This window comes from Lolium rigidum, chromosome 4 (genome assembly GCF_022539505.1).
Source record: "Lolium rigidum isolate FL_2022 chromosome 4, APGP_CSIRO_Lrig_0.1, whole genome shotgun sequence".
Lineage (NCBI taxonomy): Eukaryota > Viridiplantae > Streptophyta > Magnoliopsida > Poales > Poaceae > Lolium > Lolium rigidum.
Genome location: NC_061511.1, coordinates 55,323,881 through 55,348,843, shown reverse-complemented (window position 1 = coordinate 55,348,843; position 24,963 = coordinate 55,323,881). Strand labels below are relative to the sequence as shown.

The 24,963-nt window shown below is 44.5% G+C and overlaps 3 protein-coding genes across 3 annotated transcripts; 1 reads left to right on the top strand and 2 right to left on the bottom strand.

Annotated features, from left to right (window-relative positions):
- Positions 1-6,599: 6,599 nt before the first annotated feature.
- On the bottom strand, positions 6,600-8,070 carry LOC124647076. The gene is made up of 2 exons (XM_047187067.1): positions 7,970-8,070; positions 6,600-7,203 (listed from the first exon to the last, which is right to left on the bottom strand). The coding sequence occupies exons 1-2, from the start codon at positions 8,053-8,055 to the stop codon at positions 6,600-6,602; spliced, it is 690 nt and encodes a 229-aa protein (XP_047043023.1). The 5' UTR covers positions 8,056-8,070.
- A 399-nt stretch (positions 8,071-8,469) lies between these two features.
- On the bottom strand, positions 8,470-11,564 carry LOC124647075 (protein Rf1, mitochondrial-like). Its single transcript, XM_047187066.1, has 2 exons — positions 9,008-11,564; positions 8,470-8,579 (listed from the first exon to the last, which is right to left on the bottom strand). Exon 1 carries the CDS (start codon positions 11,562-11,564, stop codon positions 9,078-9,080), a length of 2,487 nt encoding a protein of 828 aa, XP_047043022.1. The 3' UTR covers positions 8,470-8,579; positions 9,008-9,077.
- A 10,703-nt stretch (positions 11,565-22,267) lies between these two features.
- LOC124647074 (wall-associated receptor kinase 4-like) lies at positions 22,268-23,912 on the top strand. Its single transcript, XM_047187065.1, has 2 exons — positions 22,268-23,189; positions 23,647-23,912. The coding sequence occupies exons 1-2, from the start codon at positions 22,268-22,270 to the stop codon at positions 23,910-23,912; spliced, it is 1,188 nt and encodes a 395-aa protein (XP_047043021.1).
- The last annotated feature ends 1,051 nt before the right edge of the window (positions 23,913-24,963 follow it).

Sequence of the window (24,963 nt, the reverse complement as noted above, 5' to 3'; positions counted from 1 at the left end):
TGAACGGCGGCGGCCGGCGGCAGCGGCGGCGGCCGGCGGCAGAGGCGAGGCGGAGGCTTGCCGTGCTGGAGCAGAGGCGAGGCGAGGCCAGGCACTCCGGCTGTCCGTCTGTAAAAAAATGTTGCTCAATTTTGTTTAGATATGGAGGTATAGATATATATATTTTAGTTATAGATACATCCATATCTAAAAAAAAAGTGAATTATTTTTCTTTTGAGACGGAGGGAGTAGAAAATAAGTCATTTAAATTTAGCTTTTTAAGTCAAACTTTATTATGCTTGACTGATTGTACAGAAAATATCAACATGTTTTAAAAGTTTCGTGAATAAAACATATGTTGTATCTTACGCAAAAATAAAGAAAATTTCACGTAAATGCAACTTTTGGATCACAATTTATTTTATACAGGTCCCAAAAAAATCTGAAAATTTATATGTGAACATAGGCCATGGACATGTAAATGTGTTGAAATTTTCTGTTCTTTTGACATTTGAAATGCCTTTATTTAGGCCAGAGCATCTGATCACGGGCTCCATTTTGAATTTCCGATCAAATATCATGTACATGAAAAAAAAACATATCTACTGTGGTGATTCTCTTTTGTAAATAACAGCTATTCATTTACCTGGGGCTAAAAATCTGAAAGCGAGATCCAGTACCAAATACCCTGTCTGCGATATGTACTCATAAAGAACATGCCGCTTCTCCATATCAGCTCCTATATAGCAATTTGGGCCGATATAGCGTTTTAGGCTGTTTCTTTAAACAGGCTAGACACCGCATCGGTGGTTTGGTCCGGATATATTTTCCAGGCCGTAGCTCAAAACCGCTCTCGGACGCTATATATCCCGGTCGGCGACGAGGATGCAGGTTAAACCCCATCCGCCTCGCCGTCGCTTCCGCTCCTGCCGACGAGAACTCCGTCATACGCACTCCACTCTCGAGCAATCGCGTTCCTCCCGCGCAAGCTCGAGCCATGGTGTCTGGCAGAGGTCGAGGTGGCCGCGGCGGAGGGAGCGTGGGCGGCGCCGGATCCCATTCGGCCCCCGCCCGCAAGCTGACCGCCGTCGAGGAGCTCGAGCGGGACTGTCGGGCCTCCAACGTTGCCCACATCCGCGGTTCGTACCGCTACCTCCACCATGACCTGCAGGCTCCGCGCAAATTCGAGCAACGCGAGTAGCAGTTCTACCGCGATCTACATGCGTTGAGGTCCCGCGATCCGCCGCCGCGCCGCTCCAGCTACAACGAGGCGTCGAGCTCCAGCGGGCCACCATCGCTCCGCCTCACCTACAATGAGGCGTCGAGCTCGAGCTCCTTTGTCCTAGTGACGCGGTTCGACCCGGGTGACTACGCGGACGACGACGACATTCCCAGCCTCGCCGCCAAGCTTGAGCTCACCGCCCCCGCGCTGATGGTTGGTGACTTCGTCCACGACTCGGTCCTAGGCACCGTGACAAAGCTAGTGGAGGAGTAGAGCCGCCACGACGTCGAGAAGAAGGAGGAATGGCTCCGTGAGCAGGCGGCGCAGGACGCCTGCTACATTGAGATCTCCGACAGCGAGTGAGCTCAAGCCAGCTTCGCCGCCGCGGCACAAGCTCTCCGACGCCGGTGAGCTGTGTTTTGGTAGTCAGCGGCCGTGGCGGCGCCATTAACGTAGAAAGCGGAGCACTAGGCTCCGCTGTTTCATCTCCTTTGTCTGTCAAAATGTAGCGAACAAATCTGGCGTGAATGTTCGTTTTAAATCCGCGTTCGTTTTTCAATCCGGATATATGCTTTAGGGTGGCCTGGATGGCTGCTTTTGGGGTTTGGAGTTTTGGGATCTGCTACAGATGCTCTAAGAGCCCTTTTTTTATTAGACATGAAGGGTCAAAGCCCGTTCCATTAAGAATGCAACCAAGAGTGTCAGAGAGAACCAAGCTGTGGACTCGTCAATTATAAAGCTTACAGAATATCCTAATATTTTTAAATAATATCCTAATATTTATGCTATTTACTTATAGTTTTGTATGATAGGTGTTTTGGGTCTCACAACAATCTCTATGAAACTCCGTCGCTTGGTCATACCCAAAGGTTTTAAATAGTATTAGTATTTCATATGAAAAATATAATTCTAATGCAATAGAAAATTCAATAATCCTTACATTTGATAACTCATGGCCTTTGAAATCTCAGTGAAGACATTTAAAAATACTTAATTTTGTTGATCGGATGAACTATATACCATTATATATATTTCTAAAAGTAGCTAGCTCCTTTATACATGTGTGTATAACATATGTACCTCTAGAATTAATCACAAAATATGGGAGTAACTGATTCGTATCCCATGTAAAAGGTGAACAGAAGAGTAGACATATTTGGTACTAAATAAAGAAGATAAAATGTACGGTCTCTAGACATACATGTATGATAGGGACAAGTATAACTATTACGAATAGAAGGAAAGTTGCTTGCGGGATTGTATAGTTACGTGATTGTATCTTTTTCCTCAACTAATAAATACCCGTAATATCGGGAAGGCGGTGGCCCCAGTGTTGTTCTACATATATATTTGGAAAAGCTAGACATAAAATCGTGGCATCGATTAAAATTGATTCATAAATTCTAGAGTATATCTTTTAGGTAAGAAGATTCCAAGTAAAGGCATGATAAATAATAGTTTGGGACATCCAATAGTTAGACCTAAAAAATAGAAGTTATAGTAATAAGAATACACAAACAAATCATACGCCGGCCCCTACCATGTGAGAGCCCAGGGTGAGCGCCCCTCTGCCTCACCCTATAGGCCGGCCTGCTAAACGTCAAGGGATAGCACCACGACTTGATCACAAATGTGCAACAGGCGCGGCATAGCTGCATCGCTCGCGGCATGGACACACATGGACGGAGCACAACGACGCCGGCGACCCACACACGACCCACCGACGCGCACGCGTTTGGGTGCACCTCAAAAATGGTCGGGACTCTCCTCACGCAGACAAGCACGATGGCGTGCCAACGGCAGGGCGGTTCGACGTCCAGCTTGTACGAGGGCGAGAGCATGCTACAACCAACACCAAGGTCGAGCATGCACTTGTGCGAAGACCCGTTCCGACTGCTTCCCACGGCGACTGACGAATGGAGGTGAGAACGGCATGCCGCTGGTGCGCGTGCAGCTGCATGACTGACGGTGGCGATGCGAATGCGAGCAAGATTGCGAGACACACGCGCAGTTGCATGGCCGGGTCCACCTCCACCTTGTCCTAGCAGACAGCTAGTCGGCTTCGATGAGTCCGATTAGTTGCTACGGCCTGCGGGGCCAGATGAAGCACGTATCGGCTAGGGCTAGGCCGATTAGGCTTGTCGGCTTCGGCTAGGCCGATAAGTGCCTATCGGTTTGGGCCAAACCAACCGGATCCTACTTTTGTAAATGGATGTATTATCTTTAAAATTAATAAAGAAATAGTATTATTTTTAAAAAAATGGCTGTACGTATGCCGGATTAATTTTTAAAAATTGGTTGTACGTACGCCGGATTAGGTCGAACGTCAACTTGACCCGCTGCCAATACATCTCATAGTTTTGATTGGCGTCGGTAATGCCGTTCATGGAAATGGTCTTCCAAGATTCGGTGAGGCACTCCTCTTCTTTACCCGTCCAATTGATACGTGGCTCGGTCGGCAGCGAGTTCTTACTAGAAGATGATGAAGATTTGAATGTCTGCATGTATTTTACTCCTTGCTTTTGAAGGCTCCGCATGCTTCTCTTCCAACCAATTACTTACTAGGTACAACTTTATTCCTTTACCACATCATAATTGTTTTATTTACTCTTGGCGTCCATGTTTTATATTAGTACATATCCATATATAGGCTCAAGGTGCTAATATATGCATTGTGCTTTGTGTTGATTCACTGGTTATTTAATACCGAGTTGCGTGCGTGTTTTCTTTTTAAGAATGTTTGATTTCCATGCAAACAGTGTCATATATGCAAAATGCTAAGTTAGTTTTTTGCTAAACCATAGTACATATATTGCAGCAATGCTCGTTTAGTTGAGCTGTATATGTCTTTATAAGTTTGTGTATTCTGTTGAATGTGTTCAGTTCAATATATTTCATTTAATTGTTGGGACACTTACACCTACACTATATTTCCTTCCATGTGCACTCTCTGTTGTGTTTTTGGTTTGCAGTGAGTAAAGATGCAGGTTTTCTGTTCTTCCTTGCATTGAAGCATGTCAACAAAAACTTCTGCTCCTATCATGCCGCCCAAGGATTTGTTTAGAATGTGCTAATAAATAGAGGTCTATGGTGTTCTCCGCTGTTGTAGCAGCAGTAGATGAGGAGCCCTAAGATATCCTATATGCCCAACCTATGGTCTAAATTTACCGACTGAAACTAAAATTTATCTGCTTTTATGCATAGCACGAGCTGATGCTCAGAAATCTTTGTTTCTGCCAATATTCTCTACATATGTTTTGAATCGCTGGTGCTGTCTCTATTTATGCTGCATTTGTTGTTGTCCTGGTACAGCATGTGTTTCATTTTGTGGGTTAAGAAAAAAATGAAAGCAGATCTATTGAAGATATCTTTTTAAGTACATCGGCTTTCTTTGGTGTGCTTTCTGAGAGGCATTTGTGTAGCATGTCTGCATTTACTTTGTTATTTTCAACGCACATCCTCACGGCATGGGTAGGCACTGAATGATTGTATTGGTCTGATGGCCATCTTTTTTATTTAGCAATTTGAGTATTTCAGCTTACTCTCAGAGATCTATCATTTGCTTAGCTATGTCAGTGTTTTCTTTTCGAATATCTTAAGGAAATGAGAACTTCTTGGCCAAAGTATTTAGTTTGAAGCACATGTTGCTTCAGGATTTGAGCTGTGTTCGTGCACATGGCCAAGCTATAATAACTTAATAAGAGTAAAATAGAACCAATGTTTCCATTGATCAAATTTGGGACTAAACACTGACGCCTGCCTTATGTTATTGCCCTATGCTATAATTTCTATTAGATTTGAATCTTCTATAATGCTATGTCTATGCAGTTTTGTCTGCATTTAAGACCCGCTGCTGCTCCATGGTAATCCTAAGGTAAATCTACATGTGGTAGTTCAGATCCCAACATCAAACAATCCTCTGTTTTCGATTTGATGTAGGTTCTTAGATGGTTGGCATTTGCTGTGAGGTGTGCATCCAGTCCCTCTATGTAGCAGGTCCGTATGCTAAACTGAAGAACAAACACTTCAGATCTTGGATTTGGGGTTCTATTTGCAGACCATACAAATAGAAGACCTGTTAAAACACTACCATGTTTCATGGCCAGAAAATATGCCGTACTTTGATGGAGCTTTGTTTTGTAGGAACTACTAACAAACTCAGACACTGCTTAATAAACTTAGCCTGAGTTCATGGGCTGGTGCCTGGCGGTTCTAACACACACGAATATACCACATATACTACTGATCTTTTTGACAACGTATGTGTGATAGAGATAAACAGCCTGATAATCGTACATATGATACACATGGGTATGGCTTCCCTATGGATTGCTTAGTTCTCCCTCGATGCGCAAGCATTCTTCAGTCAATCGTTCGCAAGCTGCAGATCAGCCAGATAGGCATTGTACCATCCAGCCACAGCCTGAATGTTCTGTATTTCATCTTGCACAGAGAATTGACTCGCTCTTCTTTTGGATGCTCCTGCCAGCTTTTGACAATACTTCTAATGTTTCTCATTATTGTAGATGAAGTGCCAACCAATTTATAATATTTAAAACCAATTATTGTCTACGACCAAAATAAAAAATATTATTGCATGGCTTGAATATTATTGTCATCTAGTTCAAATAGAAATCTTACATAACTGAGTCAAGTACATTATTATTTGAAACAGGAAATGAAATTATGTAATAAAAGCACCATAAACTGATGGCATGTAATATAAGTAAACGCAAGTGCTTGTTCAAACAAGGTTTCTTTTGGGGAACATACATACTCGTTTGTTGCTTAAATTGATTGCAACCAGACAATCTTCACTGGATTTGCTACATTCTAGCAGTATTCTTAAATTGATTTCAACCAGACAATCCTGTAAACCTTTTTTTCATTAGATCTTGAACTTTCTATGTAAATCTCATTTTCAACGACGAAAGACAAGCTCTGCCATGTCCATTGCTCTGGCCTTGCACAAAGCATCAATAACCAACCTATATGTCACCACAGTGGAGACAACCCCATGCTGCATCATTTCATGGAATACATTGCACGCCTTGCCTACTTGGCCCTTGTTAAATAAGCCGTCAATAACTGTTATATGCTACCAAATTGAGAGAGCAAGTACCTCTTTGTTTCACCACTGTCTGGAGCAGGTTGAGTGACCGCTGGCTCATCCTGTTGTTGCATAAGCTCTTCAGAATAATGGAATATGAGAAGGCATTGGGCACATAGCCCAACTCGGACATCCTATGAAGCAGTACCTCCACAGCATCATCTGTCTGTTTTGCACAGTACAGGCACTTGAGGAGGGTGGTTGCAGATATCTGGTTCATCTTCAGGCCCGTCTTGACGAGGTAGCAGAAGAAGGCAGCCCTAGGTCCGGCTGATGTGTGCGGCAGCATCAGTCCAGAAGGATGCTGTAGGTGCAGACTGTGGGCGACGCCACCTGCAGGCCAGCATCTTCTCGACGCACGCGATTGAAGAGAGCGACGGCGAGAGTGCGGCCGCTTCTGCAGACGTCGTACGGCGGTGCACGGTCGTGCGTAGTGAGGAAACCGTTGAGGGAGCGCTCAGGGACCGGGGTGGCCTGCCGAAGCAATTCGTCGAACAGGTGGTGTGCATCCTTCTGGCTGAGCGTCCCGCTGCGGACACGCTCTGTGGCTTCCGCAAAGGCAGCGTGGGGAGACCAGAAACGTGAGGGCGGCAAGGTGGAGGTGGCGGAGGAGCTGTGATGGAGGAGCCGGAGGCACGACATATATTGGCGTGGTGGAGCAGTGGCGGAGGCGGATTCGGGACATTGGCAGGGTAGAGGAGTGGCGCAGATGTAGTCCGGAGATTGGCTAGGACACTCCTTATGCATTACACACACATACTTCCAAGTCACTGCGAACAGAAGGTCAGGTCCTAATCTGGATGCTGCAAACTTTCCTCGGTATTTGAATGATGATATCCACAGTTCGCTAATCTCCATGGATGGATCTTTCCATGTCCAGGGCTTCGTTACACTAGGTCATTATCTCAAATGATGTTAGAACAAATTTGTAAATATTCTACATGAATGTTTACGCTGGAAAAATCTTGCAATAAAGAATGAAAAATTTAGGTGAAAGGAATTATTGCTCCAAGTACTAGTCATGCTATTACCATTATCAAACTACTTCACTCACTACACCGTAGTGTAGTAACAAGTAAGTGGGACATGGACTTCTTTACCTCTGAGCACACATACTTAATTTTTTTGAAAACTGTGTTCTCGAGTCATATGAAAAATACCAAAACATTTCTCGCATATGCATGTTAATATACATTATCTGTCTGGCAACTTCCATTGAGAAGAAATAAGTTCACTTGTGGTCTGCACTTTAGACAAGCATGAGGGGCTACAGGCATCAAACTAGTTCTTTTGCTCATACACATACTACTTAAGCATCTATATGAATTACAAATTTCGAATTAATTTTAAGAAAGAATTTTTTTTTCTTTTTGCTCAGGCTCACCTTGGATTCATCTCTAATAAATGTACATGTGTATGGAACATATGTCGCTTTTGCATTAAAAAATCAAGACCCTCTTCATTTCTTTGCAAAATGCAAACTCAGTTTACATCTAAGTGGCCTTGCTCATCCAAGATTGAACAGAAACATGAGGTTCACCTTAAACTATTTTCGAATTGCACATGGTAAAAGAAGCTTGGGGTCTGTAGAAGTGGAAAAAAAGGAAGAAGAATGAGCATGGTGGAAGAACTCCCAGTAGTCCTCACTGTGAGTGTACCTGAAGCAGAGAGAAGTAAGTGGTGCATCGATCCAAGGCTGCTGGCGGCGTCTCTGCCCTGTGAGAGTGAAGTTTTTGTCTGCCATGGCATGTCCAGCAGCAAAGACCAAGAAATGAACAGAGAAGGTAAGGTTGCAGCCTTGAAATCACTTCTTGCAGGACTTGTTTTCCATGAAAAATACAACAAATATGTATCAGAGACAATATCATTGCTAAAAATGCATTCATATGAAGAAAAGTGATTGTATCAGAGTTTAAAAAATCATAGATGTCTGGTACAAACCATACAAGAAAATATTGTATCAGTAGTGCTTCTTGTGGAACAGTATATATGTATGCCTACTCAAATCACCATAAAAAGCCATTATCCCCAAAATTGCAACCAGATGTGTTAGACTACTTGGTCAGTTGGTCTATCTTTCAAGTAGTCCTCACTGTGAGTGTACCTGAAGCAGGGAGAAGTAAGCGGTGCATCGATCCAAGGCTGCTGATGGCGTCTCTGCCCTGTGAGAGTGCAGTTTTTTGTCTGCAATGGCATGTCCAGCAGTGAAGACCAAGGAATGAACGGAGAAGGTCAGGTTGCAGCCTCGAACATCAGTTCTTGCAGGATCTGTTCTCCATGACAAATACAACGAATTTCTTAAAATAAAAGTAAAACCACCCATGCATAGTAGCAGATCACTGACAATGACATTGCTAAAAATGCATTCATAATTTCATATGAAGTAAAGTGACCGTTTCAGAGAGTTCGAAAAATCTTAGGTGCTGGTACAAACCATAAAATAAAACATTATATCATTAGTGCTTCTTGTCGAAGATTATATATGCATGCCTACCCCAATCACCATCCAAAACCGTTATCCCCAAAATTGCAACAGGGCGTGTGAGACTACTTGGTCAGTTGGTCTACATTTCCTTGCTATTAAAATAATCACATACAGTTCACATCCTTGTGATCTTGGAAAACCACAGAATTGTAACTCAGTTAAATAATGGTCTAATTTCTACAAGTATGCAGTTTGGATTTCTTATACTTACAGGAGGGCTTTATGGAAGCAGAAACTCAGTTGTGCTACCTGAGAAGTTTGTCTCATATGCAATGTATTAGCTACTCAATCAAATCCGTCAAAAATTGATACTTTACAGGGAGCAATTTCATCTCCTCCCGATATTTCCCATTCTTTGAAAAGAGAGACACCATCAATGAAGTAGTTGAAGCTTCAAGTGAGATGCTCTTCCCATCAACTTTAGACATATAATTTCCAGCCTTGACTATCTCCCCTTTCTCCAATAACATTCGGATGACATAATTTAACAAACGAGAGCTAGGAGCACAACCACTCTTCTCCATTGATGCGAACATACTATCAGCTTCTTCCACTGCTCCTTCTTTTAAAAGATGTTGTATCATTACTCCGTAAGTGGAACCATTAGGTACCAACCCAATGGCAGGTATTGCCGAAAACAAGTCGTTGGCTTCTTCTCTTCTTCGAACCTTGTACAATGCATTAATCATGGTATTGACTATTGTGATATTGACCTTCATATTCATTGCACCTAATTTCTTGAACAGGACAATTGCTTCTTCATTGTAATCATTTCTGCAAAGTCCTCCTAGAATTATACTGTACGTGGAAAGGCTCACTGTTATTCCACTTTCGATCATCTCACTGAGCCTTTTCTTCGCGGCATCAGTTCTACCAGCACGAAATAACCCATCCAGTATGCTGTTATATGTAACTGTTGTAGGTTTAACTCTCTTATGCAGCATTTCTGTGAATAGAGCTAAAGCATCATCAACCCTTCCATTTTTAAAATAGCCATTCACAAGTGTACTGTATGTAACAACATTAGGCTGAACACCTGCTGATACCATGGCATCAAGTATTCCAAGTGCTGTATCCATCTTGCCGACTAAGCCATACCCGTCAATCAGTGAGTTAAAAGTAATGATATCCGGCCTCTCACCAATGTGTATAACAAGTTCAAATATATGTTGTGCATCCATAACCCTCCCTTCTTTGCATAGACTGTTTATTACTGAATTGAAGAACATAATGTTAGGGAGAGGGATACCTTTGTTCATCATTTGAGAAACCAACTCTTTAGCTTTAACCAGATCACCATGCATACAACAACCCTGAATTAGGGACTGATAAACAGCATTGTCAGGTTGTATTCCCACAGCAATCATCTCACTGAATTTGTCCATAGCATCGGCCAGTCTACCCATCCTACAAAGTGCTGCTATTACAGTTAAATAGGTGACTACATTTGGAGTCACTCCTTGTTCCCGCATTTCTGCAAAAATGAGCAACGTTTCATCCATCATTCCACACCTAGCATATGCACCAATTAATATGCTGAAAACATGGCAGTCGGGTACAATATCGTTGTCTTTCATTGAGTTAAAGAGATTGATCATATCAGCGAAGCATCCTTCACTGGCATACCCATGAAGCAAAATTGAGTATGAGAAGATATCAGGTTTTTGTCCCTTGGCAGTCATGGCAGAAAGAATTTCGGCAGCTTCTTTGCTTCTTCCATGCTTGCAAAGGGAGGTCATGAACGAGTTGCAAGTAACAATATCTGGTATCAGACCCCGTTTTGTCATTTCTCTGAACATATTAGTTGACTCTTTCCACTGCCCTGATGTGGAATATCCATGGATCATGCAATTGTATGTCACTTTATTTGGTTGAACGCCATTGCCGGCCATCTGCCGAAGGATCAGCTCTGCCTTATCCATTGCTCGGGCCTTGCACAGCGCATCAATAACTGAGCTGTATGTCACTACATCAGGCTTAACTCCTTGCTGCACCATTTCATGGAAGAGATTGCATGCTTTGCCTATTTCACCCTCCCTAAAGAAGCCATGGATGACCGTGCTGTATGACACCACGTTGGGGGAACAGACACCTCCTTGTTTCGCCATCGTCTGGAGCAGGTCAAGTGCTTGCTGGCTCCTGCTATCTTCACATAACCTCTTGAGAACTATGTTGTATGAGATAACATTGGGGACACAGCCAAGCTCGGACATCCTATGAAGCAGTACGTCCACAGCTTCATCTGTCCGTTTTGCATCACAGAAGCACTTGAGGAAGGTGTTGGCGATGATCTGGTCTGTCTTCAGACCTATTTTGAGGACACGGCCGAATAAGGCAAGCCCAAGGTCCGGTCGACGTGCGCGGCAGCAGCAGTCCATGATGATGTTGTAGGTGCAGACTGTGGGCGACACCACCTGGGGGCCGGCATCTTCTCGGCACACGCGGTTGAAGAGAGCGACTGCGAGAGCGGGTCCGATTCTGCGGTCGTCGTAGGACGGAGCACGGGCGAGTGCAGTAAGGAAGTCGTTGAGGGAGCGCTCGGGGACCGGGGTGGCTTGGCGCAGCAATTGGTCGAACAGGTTGTGTGCGTCCTCCAGGCTGAGCGTTCCGGCGCGAACGCGCTCCGTGGCTGCAGCAAAGGAGGCGGCCGGAGACCAGGATCTTGAGCACCGGGAGGTGGAGGTGGAGGAGGATCTGCGACGGAGCTGGCGGGGGCGCGACATCGGCGTGCTGGAGCAGTGGGTGAGGCGGAGGCGGAGGCGGGACATTGGTGGGGCGGAGGATGATGAGTGGCGCAGGCGTAGTCCGGAGACTGGCTAGTGGAGGAGGAGGAGGATCAGCGGCGGCGGCGGCGGCGGCGACGGGGCGTGCTGGAGCAGAGGCGAGGCGAGGCCAGGTTGCTTCGGCTGTACTCCGGCTGTACTCCTACTTCACATGAAAAGAACGAGCAAGTTAAAGTTTGTTCTGAAAAGAGGGTTATACACTTGAAAACCACCAAGTTAAATATTTTTTCCTTCTTCTTTTTCGAGTTAACCACCAAGTTTCTTAATCCTTTAATTCCCTTCGTCCCATAAAACATGTCATAACTTGGTTTAAATTTAGGTGTATTTAGATGCTAAATAGTGTTTAGACACATCTAAATCTTAAAAATATTAAGACAAGTTTGATAAGACAGAGGAAATATTATTCATACAAGATGCATCAGTACTAGCTCCTTCCGTAAAGAGATGATATCATAGACGTTGATATAGTCCACAATATCTTTGACCATTAGTTTTGGCATTTCTAGTTTTTTCTTGAGATAGATTGCGTTTTTAGATATAGAAGCCTGTATTTGACCATTAGTTTATGTACACATATGTTACTAAGAAATTACAAGTATTGCTAAGGAAAATAAAAATACATTTCTCAAATAAATAATCTTAGTATTATCTATGCTACTCCCTCCGTCTCTAAAAAAATGTTGCTCAATTTTGTCTAGATATGGAGGTATAGACATATATATTTTAGTTATAATACATTCATATCTAGAAAAAAAGGTTGAGCATTTTTCTTTTGAGACGGAGGGAGTAGAAAATAAGTATTTAAATTAAGCTTTTTAAGTCAAACTTTATTATGTTTGACTGGCTGTACAGAAAATATCAACATGTTATAAAAGTTTTGTGTATAAAACATATGTTGTCACGTAAATGCAACTTTTTGATCACAATTTATTTATACAGGTCCCAAAAATATCTGAAAATTTATGTGTGAACATAGGCCATGGACATGTAAATGTGCTGAAATTTTCTGTTCTTTTGACATTTGAAATTCCTTTATTTAGGCCAGAGCATCTGATCACGGGCTCCATTTTGAATTTCCTATCAAATATTATGTACATGAAAAGAAAAACATGTCTACCGTGGGTGATTCTCTTTTGTAAATAACAAGCTATTCATTTACGTGGGGCTAAAAATTTGAAAGCGAGATCCAGTACCATATACCATGTGTCTGTGATATGTACTGATAAAGAACATGCCACTTCTCCATATCAGCTCCTATATATAGCAATTTGGGCCGATATAGGGTTTCAGGCTGTTTTATTAAACAGGCTAGACACCGCATCGGTGGTTTGGCCCGGATATATTTTTCAGGTCGTAGCTCAAAACCGCTCTCGGCCGCTATATATCCCGGTCGGCAACGCAGATGCAGGTTAAACCCCATCCGCCTCGCCGCCGCTTCCGCTCCTGCCGACGAGTACTCCGTCACGCGCACTCCACTCACCGACGAGCAATCGCGTTCCTTCCGCGCAAGCTCGAGCCATGGTGTCCGGCGGAGGTCGAGGTGGCCGCGACGGAGGGAGGGTGGGCGGCACCGGATCCCATTCGGCCCCCGCCCACAAGCTGGCCGCCATCGAGGAGCTCGAGCGGGACTGTCGGGCCTCCGACGCCGCCCACATCCGCGGTTCGTACCGCTACCTCCACCATGGCCTGCAGCCGCCACGCGCATTCGAGCGGCACGAGTCGCAGTTCTACCGCGATCTACATGCGTTGAGGTCCCGCGATCCGCCGCCGCGCCGCTCCAGCTACAACGAGGCGTCGAGCTCCAGCGGGCCACCGTCGCTCCGCCTCACCTACAACGAGGCGTCGAGCTCGAGCTCCTTTGTCCTAGTGTCGCGGTTCGACCCGGGTGACTACGCGGACGACGACGACATTGCCAGCCTCGCCGCCAAGCTTGAGCTCACCGCCCCCGCGCTGATGGTCGGTGACTGTCCCCGACTCGGTCCTAGGCACCGTGACGAAGCTAGTGGAGGAGTAGAGCCGCCGTGACGCCGAGAAGAAGGAGGAATGGCTCCGTGAGCAGGCGACGCAGGACGCCCGCTACATTGAGATCTCCGACAGCGAGTGAGCTCGAAATAGCTCCGCTGCCGCGGCACGAAGCTCTCCGACGCCGGTAAGCTGTATTTTGGTAGTCAGCGGCCGTGGTAGCGCCATTAACGTAGAAAGCGGAGCACTAGGCTCCGCTCTCTGTCACAAATCTTTCTCCTTTTAGGTAAGAAGTGTCCAAGTAAAGGCATGATAAATAACAGTTTGGAACATCCAATAGTTAGACCTAAAAAAATAGAAGTTATATTAATAAAAATACACAAACAAATCTTACGCCGGGCCCCTACCATGTGAGGGCCCAGGGTTAGCGCCCCTCTGCCCCACCCTATAGGCCGGCCTGCTAAACGTCAAGGGGTAGCACCACGATTTGACCGCAAACGTGCAACAGGCGCGGCATAGCTGCATCGCTCGCGGCATGGACACACATGGAAGGAGCAGAACGACGCCGGCGACCCACGCACGACCCACCGGTGCGCACGCGTTTGGGCGCACCTCAACAATGGTTGGGACTATCCTCACGCAGACAAGCACGATGGCGTGCCGGCGGCAGGGCGGTTCGACGTCCGGCTTGTACGAGGGCGGGAGCATGCTGCGACCAACACCAAGGTCAAGCATGCACTTGTGCGAGACCCGTTCCGACTGCTTTCCACGGCGGTTGGCGAACGGAGCTGAGAACGGCATGCCGCTGGCGCGCGTGCAGCTGCATGACTGACGGTGGCGATGCGAATGCGTGCAAGATTGCGATACACACGCGCAGCTGCATGGCTGGGTCCACCTCCACCTTTTTTTTTTGAGTGTTAAGGTCCACCTCCACCTCGTCCTAGCAGACAGCTAGTCGGCTTCGATGAGTCCGATTAGTTGCTACGGCCTGCGGGGCCAAATGAAGCACATATCGGCTAGGGCCAGGCCGATTAGGCTTGTCGGCTTCGGCTAGGCCGATAAGTGCCTAATGGTTTGGGCCAAACCGACCGGACCTACTGTTGTAAACTTTAAAGAATGTGTATTATCTTTAAACATTAATAAAAATAGTATTATTTTTTAGAATTGGTTGTACGTACGCCGGCTTAGGTGGATTTCAGTGGATATGACAAAGACCATCACCTATGTTTATTTGCGGCATGGACATACGTACGCCGGACCTCTGCAGTGCACGAATATATTGCCTCGGTCGCCATGAACCAACAACGAGTCCGGCAAGGCAAGGCATAGCCGTACATCACCAGTCGCACTGCGCGTACCACGAGGCACACAACACACACATTTTTACCTTTGATATGTTCTGATCTGTACCGAAACACATTACTCTAAGCTTTACACTTTGGTGAAAACTCTGGCAGATGAGCACCGGCTCAGTCATTGTTGAACAGCACGCAAGAAAACCGCTTAACCTCCAGCCGCTCCACCGCTTTTCTTGCCAATGCCCATCCTCCCCTAATTTCCCGGGCTCCGCTGGCGTGCCCCCAACATCGTTTGGCCCCCCATGGTAGCCGTTGGAGCCCGACCATGTCGTTTCGGGGGCGATCACGTGGGCTCCACGACAATGCAGTTTCTTGCTGAGTAGGCCACGGTGGCGCGTCGTGCTCGCCGTGGACGATGATATCGCGCTTGATGTGCAAAGAGCAGGGAGGCTGAACTCAGGACTGTTGCACACCTCTCTTGGACTGAACAACAGGCATGCCCTAGATTCCCCTCGAGCTTCTCCACGCGCACACCCCGCCCTTGACGTCCGGCCTCCACTCCAAAATCGCCGGCGGCTATCCTTGCGTGAGGTTGCCACCGGTCCCAAAAACGCCGCACAACATATTCCGTGCCACACACCAGGTGTTTGGTTACTTCTTTAATTATTTTTCCTAGAATTTAGTTTTTTACTTGGACATTTTTTGTTGGCCGGAGTGAAGAAAGTAGCGTACCTTGCAACTCGATCTCATGTTCGCAAAATACATTTCAAATTCTGGTCCTACATATTTTTGTTCCGGTCTCATATTTTGGTTCCGTCTATTTATCACCATCGGATTAAGGGAGTGGACGGTTATTAAAAATACCAACCACTATAAAACTTGTAGCTAGGTCTAGGTCGATCTAAGTCTTACAAACTAATGTTGTGAGGTGGTGGCATCAAAGCTATTCATCCTTTTTTTTTTAAACACGGGAAAAAGTTTTGCCCATTCTATTAATTAAGGAGAAGTTTTACAAGAAATAAAGATATCTTAGACTTATTACACCATCACTCTCCCCGCGACATTGAATAACCCAAATTCTTCGCACCTGCTAACACCCATAGCCTAGCCTCGGCCTTAACCCTATCGAAGACGACTTGCGAAGGCACACGTTTGTTGTTGAACACTCTATTGTTCCGCTCCTTCCACTCCTCCCAAAGAATTAGCATGGCAAGGGATGCCACACTTTTTCGGTTTTGTCCACTAGACATGAAGTTCCACCATTCCGGGAAAGATTGTCCCCCCATGGGGGTAGAGCGAAGTTCGGGGCTGCCAAGCCATTCCTTTGTCTTGTCCCAAATCTTCAAAGTGAACCGACAATGAATGAAAAGTTGATCCACAGACTCTGTGCATTGCTTGCACAACGGACATAAGCCGCAATTTGGCCACCCCCTCTTCTCCAAGCGGTCGGCGGTCCAAATCCTATTTTGGTAAAGGAGCCAAAGAAAGAATTTCGTTTTGGGCGGAGCCCAATTCTTCCACACCGATTTGTGTAGGCAAGAAAACATGGATCCCAAGAATTGCACTTCGTAGGCGGATTTCGTGGTGTATTGCCCACTTGAGGTAAGTTTCCAAGCAATGTCATCCTCCTCCCCCTCATTAAGTTGGAAATTGTTGATGAGACCCCAAAGCTCCACGAATTGAGATAGATGCTCCAAAGAGAACCCTTGCTCCAAGTCCACCTTGCAAACCCATGCATTACCATTAAGAGCTTGGGCGTCCTGAGATACCATCAATAAGAATGTTCGCTCGTCACATCCTGTGAATAGGTCTAGGTCTTACAAAGTAATGCATAATGTAAACATAACACGTCTATGCACATTCTAAAAGGTAGTTGGAACTGTAGGGAATCAAGGCACCAACTTGCAGCTTCTGAAATAAGCTAATCTAGGTCTGACTCTGAGCTACTGATCTACTAAGTTTATCCTAACATGCAAGTGCAAATATATATACAGCTTCATAATGGACCGGGAAATAGTTATTTGTAAGACCCCTGCACATCTTCAAATTTGCAGTTGAGACATTAATTCTACAATCATGTGCAACTACTCAATACTTGAGCATGCTTGCTATTTTTTAGGCGACTGAGACTAAGAGAATATAATTCATATCACAAATGCATCTTTTTTTCCTTTTCTAGAATAAGCTAAAAATAATCCCACGCATATGTAAATACAAAATTTCATGCATGTAAAAAACGAATAATTATTTCATGGTCAATTATAAAAGCAGTGACTTGCGCTTGCAAGACACCAGCAATGTATGACCCTGTTCTTGCTTTCCGTTCTGATATAACACTATATATAAATTTTTCTATGTGGTCTCCAGCGATGTTTCCGATGAAGTTTGTTTTGCTACAATAGCACTTTTTGTTTGCTCCAGCAACACTACAAGAACCAGTCAAAGGGCCAACGGCCTTCAACCGTCGGCACCGGCTGAGCCAACGGCACACTCCCATCGGCACAACCCCTAGGTGGGCCCGGCAGAGGCCTAACAACCGTTAGCCCAGGGAGGTCATGTGCTGACGGCATTCATCATTTTTCAATTTTTTGAGGCATTTTTTTTGAATTGTCTGACAATTTATTCTCTAAGCATGCTTAATATTAGGTCAAATTACTTATTAGTAGTCAAATTTTTCACTCGGTTACCCATTCTCAAACTGCTCCCTTTCGAGCATGCTTAAATTTTTCGTTCCTTCCGGATGAGCTTCCGACAGAGGAGTTATTTTTTTTGTTGACAATAGTACCCTATCAATCATTGGGCCATGACATCACACTTCTTTATTATTTGAATTCCAACCAATTATTTGACTAAAGAACAATGGATACATTACTTTTTTAAAATAGCAAATCTTGAAACAATAAAATAATTTTTTTCATCAAAATCTAAAACCTGAAAAAACTCCTATTTCCATTTTTATTTTGAGGATCGAAAACATCGGGCTTTGACATCTAATGTAACTTTTCCTGTAGATACATTTTCATATAATTTTTTTTTCATCGGAGGTTGTATGCAACTAGAAAAGCAATTTTTTACTGAAATATGACGTCATTTTGCATAATATATGAAAATTTATGTTTGTTAATTTTTCTAATAACTAGAACACATAATACATGGTCATCTCAAAGGATTTAATTTTTGAAATTTCTAACAATTTCTCACATTTTTTGAAAAATAAAAAGGCGATACCGGGGGCTGGGGGGGGGGGGGGGGGGGACTTAACTAGGCAATCGAAAATCATTCAATTAGACGGCTATCCACCCGGGATCGGGGATTTGATCCACGGGGGCCAGCGTCGCCCTACTGTTTTTGGGTACATGGGTCTTTCGAGGGAAATGCTGTGAATACTAATTGATCGGGTTTGGATTCAGTGTTGTGAAGACCAATCAACTTGTGGGCTCGGTCATGTATGTTACTAACCCTAGTAGTTCCTCTGTTTTCATCTTGACTGAGCCGGCACAGCTAGATGAATATATATGTATTCGTTATTATGAATCCATATGACTTGTGTAGGTCTTAGAAATTACGTTTTTAAGTTTTAAACTAGGAAGGTGGCCCTCGCAAATGCGAGGGCATCATCTTTAACATGTTAAAGCTCATGATGGTATAAATTTATGGTGTCATAGATAACAGAAATTTGAAATTCTCCCACAAAATTATATAAGGTAAAACATCACATTTGTGATATTATTTTTTAATTGTATTTATTTGTGAAGAATAGATACCATGATATTTCCAATAATACCATGTCACATATTCTACAAAAAAATTGGTAACTAAAAGTCCACATAATATTTGAGTCGATATTGAAGCTGTAACCTTGCATTAGTACATTTTTATCATGAGAATCCAACATACTGTCATTGCATCATTGTTCTCTCTAATTATAGACTGACGAACAACCTCCATGTATATATTGTTCTTACTCTATTTTCTGTTTAATCCGAATATGCTAACAGATTACTTATGTATTATGTATGACTGAGTTTGATTACAAATAAGAACTCCAAAGTTGTTCACATGATCTTTCTAAAACTAACTCTTGTGGCACATGGGGCAATCTTATCTTGATTCTTTATCATTACGCTAGTCTGGAAATTTTGATAAAACAACATAAACCCATACAGAACAGTATTAAAACAATAATAAATTAGAAATATGAATATAATTATTGTTATTTTAATGCGTTATACGCTCTCACCCGAATTCTAAATAAATATAACCAAAAATTTATGTGGACCGGGCTTAGAATCTGGACACTTCTATCTTGAAATTACCATTTGAAAAATTTCGTAGCCAAACATAGCGGTGAGTTTTAAATCCAAAATCACATAATAAATTATTTATAATCATTTACAGAGCTTTTTCTAACATGTTTTGTTTTGAAACATTGCAGTCTATCGAATATAATTTATCTAACACGGGGCTTATTCACTCTTCAGAACCAATTACACACTTTCCTCATAATAACTAATTAACAATGAGTTGTGATAAACCCCATAGCATGTATGTGTGATGTACACACAGTATCATGCACTCACCATGCATGAGTGTGTGCGCTTAGCTGAAATTGTGGAGAATGACTTGTATCCAACGCTTTGAGCTAAATAATTGTGGAGCAAGATTTGTGTGCAACCTCGTAATTGCGAGGGAATCATCCTTATCGTGTCAAAAGTGCTTACGGGAACAATTGTCATGGTTGTTTCAAGATAAATGTACTAATCGTATGTTGCATTTTTTGATGCTATTAATGAGGTCATGCATGCCCTCAAAAAGGAAGTTAACTTCTTATGTTGTGCATCTAGCAAGCTATCCGAACCGGACGTCCTGATACGCTAGACTAATCGGGTATGATCATTTGTTTACGAACTATTAAATAATCGCCTTTGGTTAGAAGTACAAATTTTATTTTTAATGTTTTTTTGGTACGGTAATCTCCTTCATATTTGAATTTCAATAATCAACATTATCAAATCAGATTATATAGTTAAATGTTAATCTTTATTTAAATCCTAGCCACACATTTAGATCTAACTATCAATATAATTTGGGTGACATGGCTTAGTGAGGTGTCTCTTATAGATAAATATGGTGGCAAATCAGCATTTTCTAAGAAAGACTCGTGACTCTTCAAGATTTGAGCATAAAATGCTTGCGCTAACTTTGGACGCGTAATGAGAGCTTGTTCTTATCTATTAAACATATGAGATAACATATGAGATAAAACCAAGTCAATTATCATATATAGAAACTAATAGACTGTTTTCATCGGCGTGGATCATGCAATTAATGCCTAATTTTCTCATGCCCATACAAATAGTCAAATGTGACGTTAGTTCTCGAAAGGAGGAGTTTGTTGATACACCACTAATGCCTCCCGTAAAGTAAATATTTTTTTGCATCGACCTATTAGCTTATATCAGAGAGTTTCATCTCGAGTGGGACAAAATTTCGGTGGTCATAGAATTTCCCGGTTTCCAAATACCAATATTTAAAATACGATGTTATTTTTGAAAAGAGGTTGTTGTTGATACACCACGGTTGCCTCCCGTAAATTATTTTTTAGGTCGACGTATTAGCGTATATCATGGTGTTTTATCTCGGGTTGGAAGAACCTTTGGTGACCAAATACCCGGAAATACCGATCCAATATGGTTCGAGATTTGTCAAATGACTTGGAAAACTCATCCAAAATTTACGAAATAAATTTGAGAAAATTATATAGACAGTAATTTTCCTCTGGTACAAATTTTCTCGCTCATAACCAGAAACATCTACCGATATTTCAAATCTGCCATTACTTTTGCCCCATGAAAATTTTCTTTACGTTGACAGATTAACTTGTATCATCGTTTTTTATCGGGTGGGAAAAAATACCAGTGGTCACAAGTATTTTTTTTTGTAAATACCCAGAAATACTGATCGAATACCGTCCGAGGTTTGTCAAACGAATTTACAAACTCATCCAAAATTTACGAAAGAAAATTAAATTTTAGCAAATTATATAGATACCAGGAATTTTTGTTTGGTACAAACTTTCTCGCTAGTATCTCGAAACACCGACCGATATTTCAAATCTGGTTTTGCTTTTTCCCTTGAATTTTTTCTTTACATTGGCGTATTAATGTGTATTATCTTTTTTATCTCGGGTGGCTAAATATAATGATGGTCACCGGTATTACTGGTTTTCAAAATTACCATTTAGTAATATCTGAGATTTGTCAAACAAATTTGCAAACTCGTCCAAAATTTACCAAAGAATATCAAATTTGAGCAAATTATATAGATACCAGTAATTTTCGTCTTGTACAAATTATCTCGCTAGTAACCGGAAATACCGGGTTGAGAAGAAATTTTGGAAATGCGTCCGGAAAAATAATTAATTGTATAGTAATCAAGTTCATGCATTAGCCTGATTGCTAAACTTTGTACCGTGCAATATTTTGTAGGCGATGCTTTACATGTCACGGAGATGTGTTTTCTTCCATCTCTGTATGATGCACATGCATCTGTAGTTCAGCAAGTTTGAACTTGTACGTACTACAAATATTGTAGATTGGCTACCATAAAAATAATAAAAGGCTGCACCTAGAGTCCCATGGTGATACGAAGTTTACCATAGACTATGTCCTTCTCGTTTTGTATGTTTTATCTAGAACGTGTTGTGCTCATTCGGTTTCAAACAGACCCATAGCTAACTCCTGTACGATTTCCTTCACGTCTAGTTAATCTCTTTCCGAGTCTACGTTTCAAAGGAAATCTCTTGCTAGAGTCGATCTATGTTTTAAAGGAAAATCATGTAGTTATAAGACGGGACAAACGTGACATTAGTTTAGTTTTGTACATGTATATTATTGTACGTAACACTTCTTATCTTTAAATCTTAGACGTTCAGATTAATATCATCGGTTTATATTTTTTAAGCATATGTGGATTAACCTAGTGCCTCGAAAAACATCCTTATTTTGCTTTTAGTATATAATAGATAATAGATGACCAACAAATAGTTTGACCCAACAACCACTACTAAGCCAATGCATTTTGTCTTTGTTCATATACACACATATCGCTTTCGATTAGGCTCTAGTATTATCAGTAGCACCAATCAACCAGCGGGCTCGTACTAACAGTTATGCTATTATAAGTTTATACATAACGTGCTACTCTTGCATTGGTAGTAAGGCATTAGTCGTCTTCGTCTTGTGCTTATTCATTTCTCTTGGTTGCTCTAGTGATAGCACAACAAGAGAAATAAATGACGGACTTAGAAATTGCATATCATTGTTGGCTGAGAGATTGTTGACCAAATGGATCGTTCCGCGCGCTAGTATATAAGACAACTAGTGATCACTTACAACGTTCATCAGACATCAGCTGGCCATCCAAGCAATGTCGACCTCATTATTCTTGCTTACCGCTCTGGCGGCAGCAGCAGCCATCTCAACCAAGACAGTCCAGAGCCTCACCGTTGCTCCTGGCTGTCCGGCGAGCTGTGGCGGCGTGAACATCCCCTACCCTTTCGGCATTGGCAGCGGCTGCTTCCGCAAGGGTTTCGAGATCGAATGCATCAACAACGGCCCGGTGCTCGCCGGCACCACCCTTGGGGTGGTGTACCTTTCCGTGGATCCTGCAGAGTCGCAGGTAATGCTCCCCGTCGCGTGGCAGTGCTATAACGCCTCCAGTCCAGGGGAAGCCGAGGACTACAGCTATGGCGAGACAAAAATGAACAAGGACGGCGTGTACCGCATCTCCAACAGGCACAACATGCTCGTCGTCCTCGGCTGTAACACCTTTGCATTCACGGCGAGCGCGAGGGCCGACGGCGGCAGCGCGGCCTACATCAAGGGGTGCATGTCCTACTGCAACAACTCGGCGAGCGCCGAAGACGGGATGTGCGCCGGCGCCGGGTGCTGCCATGTCGACATCCCGCCGGGGCTCACCGAGAGCTACTTCAAGTTCTGGGCGTACGACCACTCCGGCATGATGGACTACAGCCCCTGCGACTACGCATTTATCGTCGACAGGGCCAACTACACCTTCAGGCGCTCCGACCTGCTCATGGACAGGAACCGGACCTCGCCGGTGCGGCTAGACTGGGCCATCCGCGACAACGACGACACCGTGCCCGAAAGCGCCGTATTGTCGTGCGCCGGCGCAGCCAGGAGCACCACCACGGAGTACGCCTGCGTCAGCGATCACAGTGAGTGTGTTCACTCCCTCAATGGGCCTGGCTACAGCTGCAGCTGCTCCGATGGCTACGAGGGCAACCCCTACGTTGTCAACGGGTGCGCCAGTTGTTGGCCCAGCTCCAGTATGCCGCCAAGTACAGTCCGACCGCGATGGACGACGAAGACGATTTAACGATACGCATGCACGGACGCCAGTACTTCAGCCGCCGAGGAATACTTACGAGAGAAAACCAAGCTAGCTAGCCAATCGATTAATCCAGCTAGCACTCGATCAATGTACGCAACGCAAAACAGATTGATTGCCAAAGGCTCCTGCTAAGAGAGCATATCTAGCGGAAGCGGTAAACCGCAATCCCCATATCTACCTATTCAGTGCACCCTAACGTTGTTTTAGGATTCGAGGAACGTGCGCGCAAAGCAGAAACGGCAAATAGAACTGCATATTTTAAAAAATGGCGCACAAGACAGAATTGCATTGCATTTGGACGCATATATAGAGCTAAATTCGACTACATTACAGCAAAAACAACTCGAATTAGCTAAATTCGAGCTATAAAATCCGCCGCCACGGTAACCTAGGACTCAAAATCAGCTCCGGGATGCTCACCGGAGCCATGTGCCGTGGCGGTGGCCTCGTCTCACTCACTATCGCTGCCGAGGTCGACAAAGACCCTGCCTTGCTCCTCCGCGACGCACCGCCACTCCTCTGCCTTGTCTGCGTCGCGCTGGCTCGAGCGCGAGATGAGGCCGATGACGGTGTCGAGGTTTCCCTCCTTGACGAAGTCGTCGGCCGCGAGCCCTGCATTCACGCCGAGCTGCGGGAGGAGGCGTGGCGGCGGCGGTAGCGGTCGGACTCCCGCTTGGCGAAGGCTGGCGGCGCCGCGACACCGTAGTTGCGGTAGCGGTAGCTCCCGCGAATGAGTGTCGTGTCAAAGCGGATCTTGTCCGCCTCCGTCTTCTCACCGGCGGGAGGAGGGATGGAGCTTCCGCCGCGCTCGGTGGAGCTTCCCCTAGGGCCAATCTGGCCGCCCCCGCTCCCGTTGGAGCCGTGCCCCCCACCATCATCGCCGACGGGAGGTGGGGTTGCTCGATCTATGTGCAGCGGTGCCGATTGCTCGCTGACGGGGGCGCGATTTGTCGTCGGCGGGAGGCGGAGAGGCGGAGGAGCGGATGGGGTTTGGCCCCCGTCCGCCTCGCCCACCGCTATATATGCGGGCTTTTGGGGGGTTTGAGTTGCGACCTAGATCCGTTTTCCAGGCCAGACCACCGATGCGGGGTTTGGTCTGACCCAGAAAACGGCTGAAACCCCCATATCGCCCAGAAGTTGGCCTTGCTTTATTCATTCACCAACTCGCGCCGTTGTTTTACAAGTCCTGGTCAGTGTATAAGTACTAGGCTACCTAACTCCTGCTCGATAACACGACGCCTAACCAACAATGAAGCCGCTCCGGAGTCGGATTCCCCAGGCCTTGGCAACCGTTTCTATGGGACCCGGGACCCCTCCTGCCCGAACACTTACAATACATAGGGTCTGGCACTCATGTCTATGGAATCCCGGAAGGGGGGCTCTGCCCAAGAGAACTGTGCTCGAGGAGTCCCAATGGAAAGAAACGGCTTCAAAATCGAACGGCCCTTCGAGACCTTTTCAGAAAAAGCAAAAGAATACTAGTATAGCCTGGCTATGTTAGCTAGTATCTCTAACCGACAATGAAACACGACTACGGAATAACCTCCGGGGTGATGTTGAGAAGGCATCGCTCAACCCTGCACTGTGACCCGTCTGGAACGAAATGTGGATTTGTTTCCACTCACTGATGCAAAAATTTGATCCAGCTAACCAAACGCGTCCTAAGTGGCTGAAAAACGGTGATGCAAACAAGCATCACTTCGATGCTG

Bases quoted from the DNA above. Each gene is read 5' to 3' on its own strand.
- LOC124647076 (XM_047187067.1), bottom strand. From the start codon at position 8,055: ATGGCAGACAAAAACTTCACTCTCACAGGGCAGAGACGCCGCCAGCAG. The intron at 7,204-7,969 runs GTACACTCACAG...ATAATGACCTAG, and splicing joins CTTACTTCTCTCTGCTTCAG to TGTAACGAAGCCCTGGACAT.
- LOC124647075 (XM_047187066.1), bottom strand. From the start codon at position 11,564: ATGTCCCGCCTCCGCCTCCGCCTCACCCACTGCTCCAGCACGCCGATG.
- LOC124647074 (XM_047187065.1), top strand. From the start codon at position 22,268: ATGTCGACCTCATTATTCTTGCTTACCGCTCTGGCGGCAGCAGCAGCC. The intron at 23,190-23,646 runs GTATGCCGCCAA...ACGGTAACCTAG, and splicing joins CAGTTGTTGGCCCAGCTCCA to GACTCAAAATCAGCTCCGGG.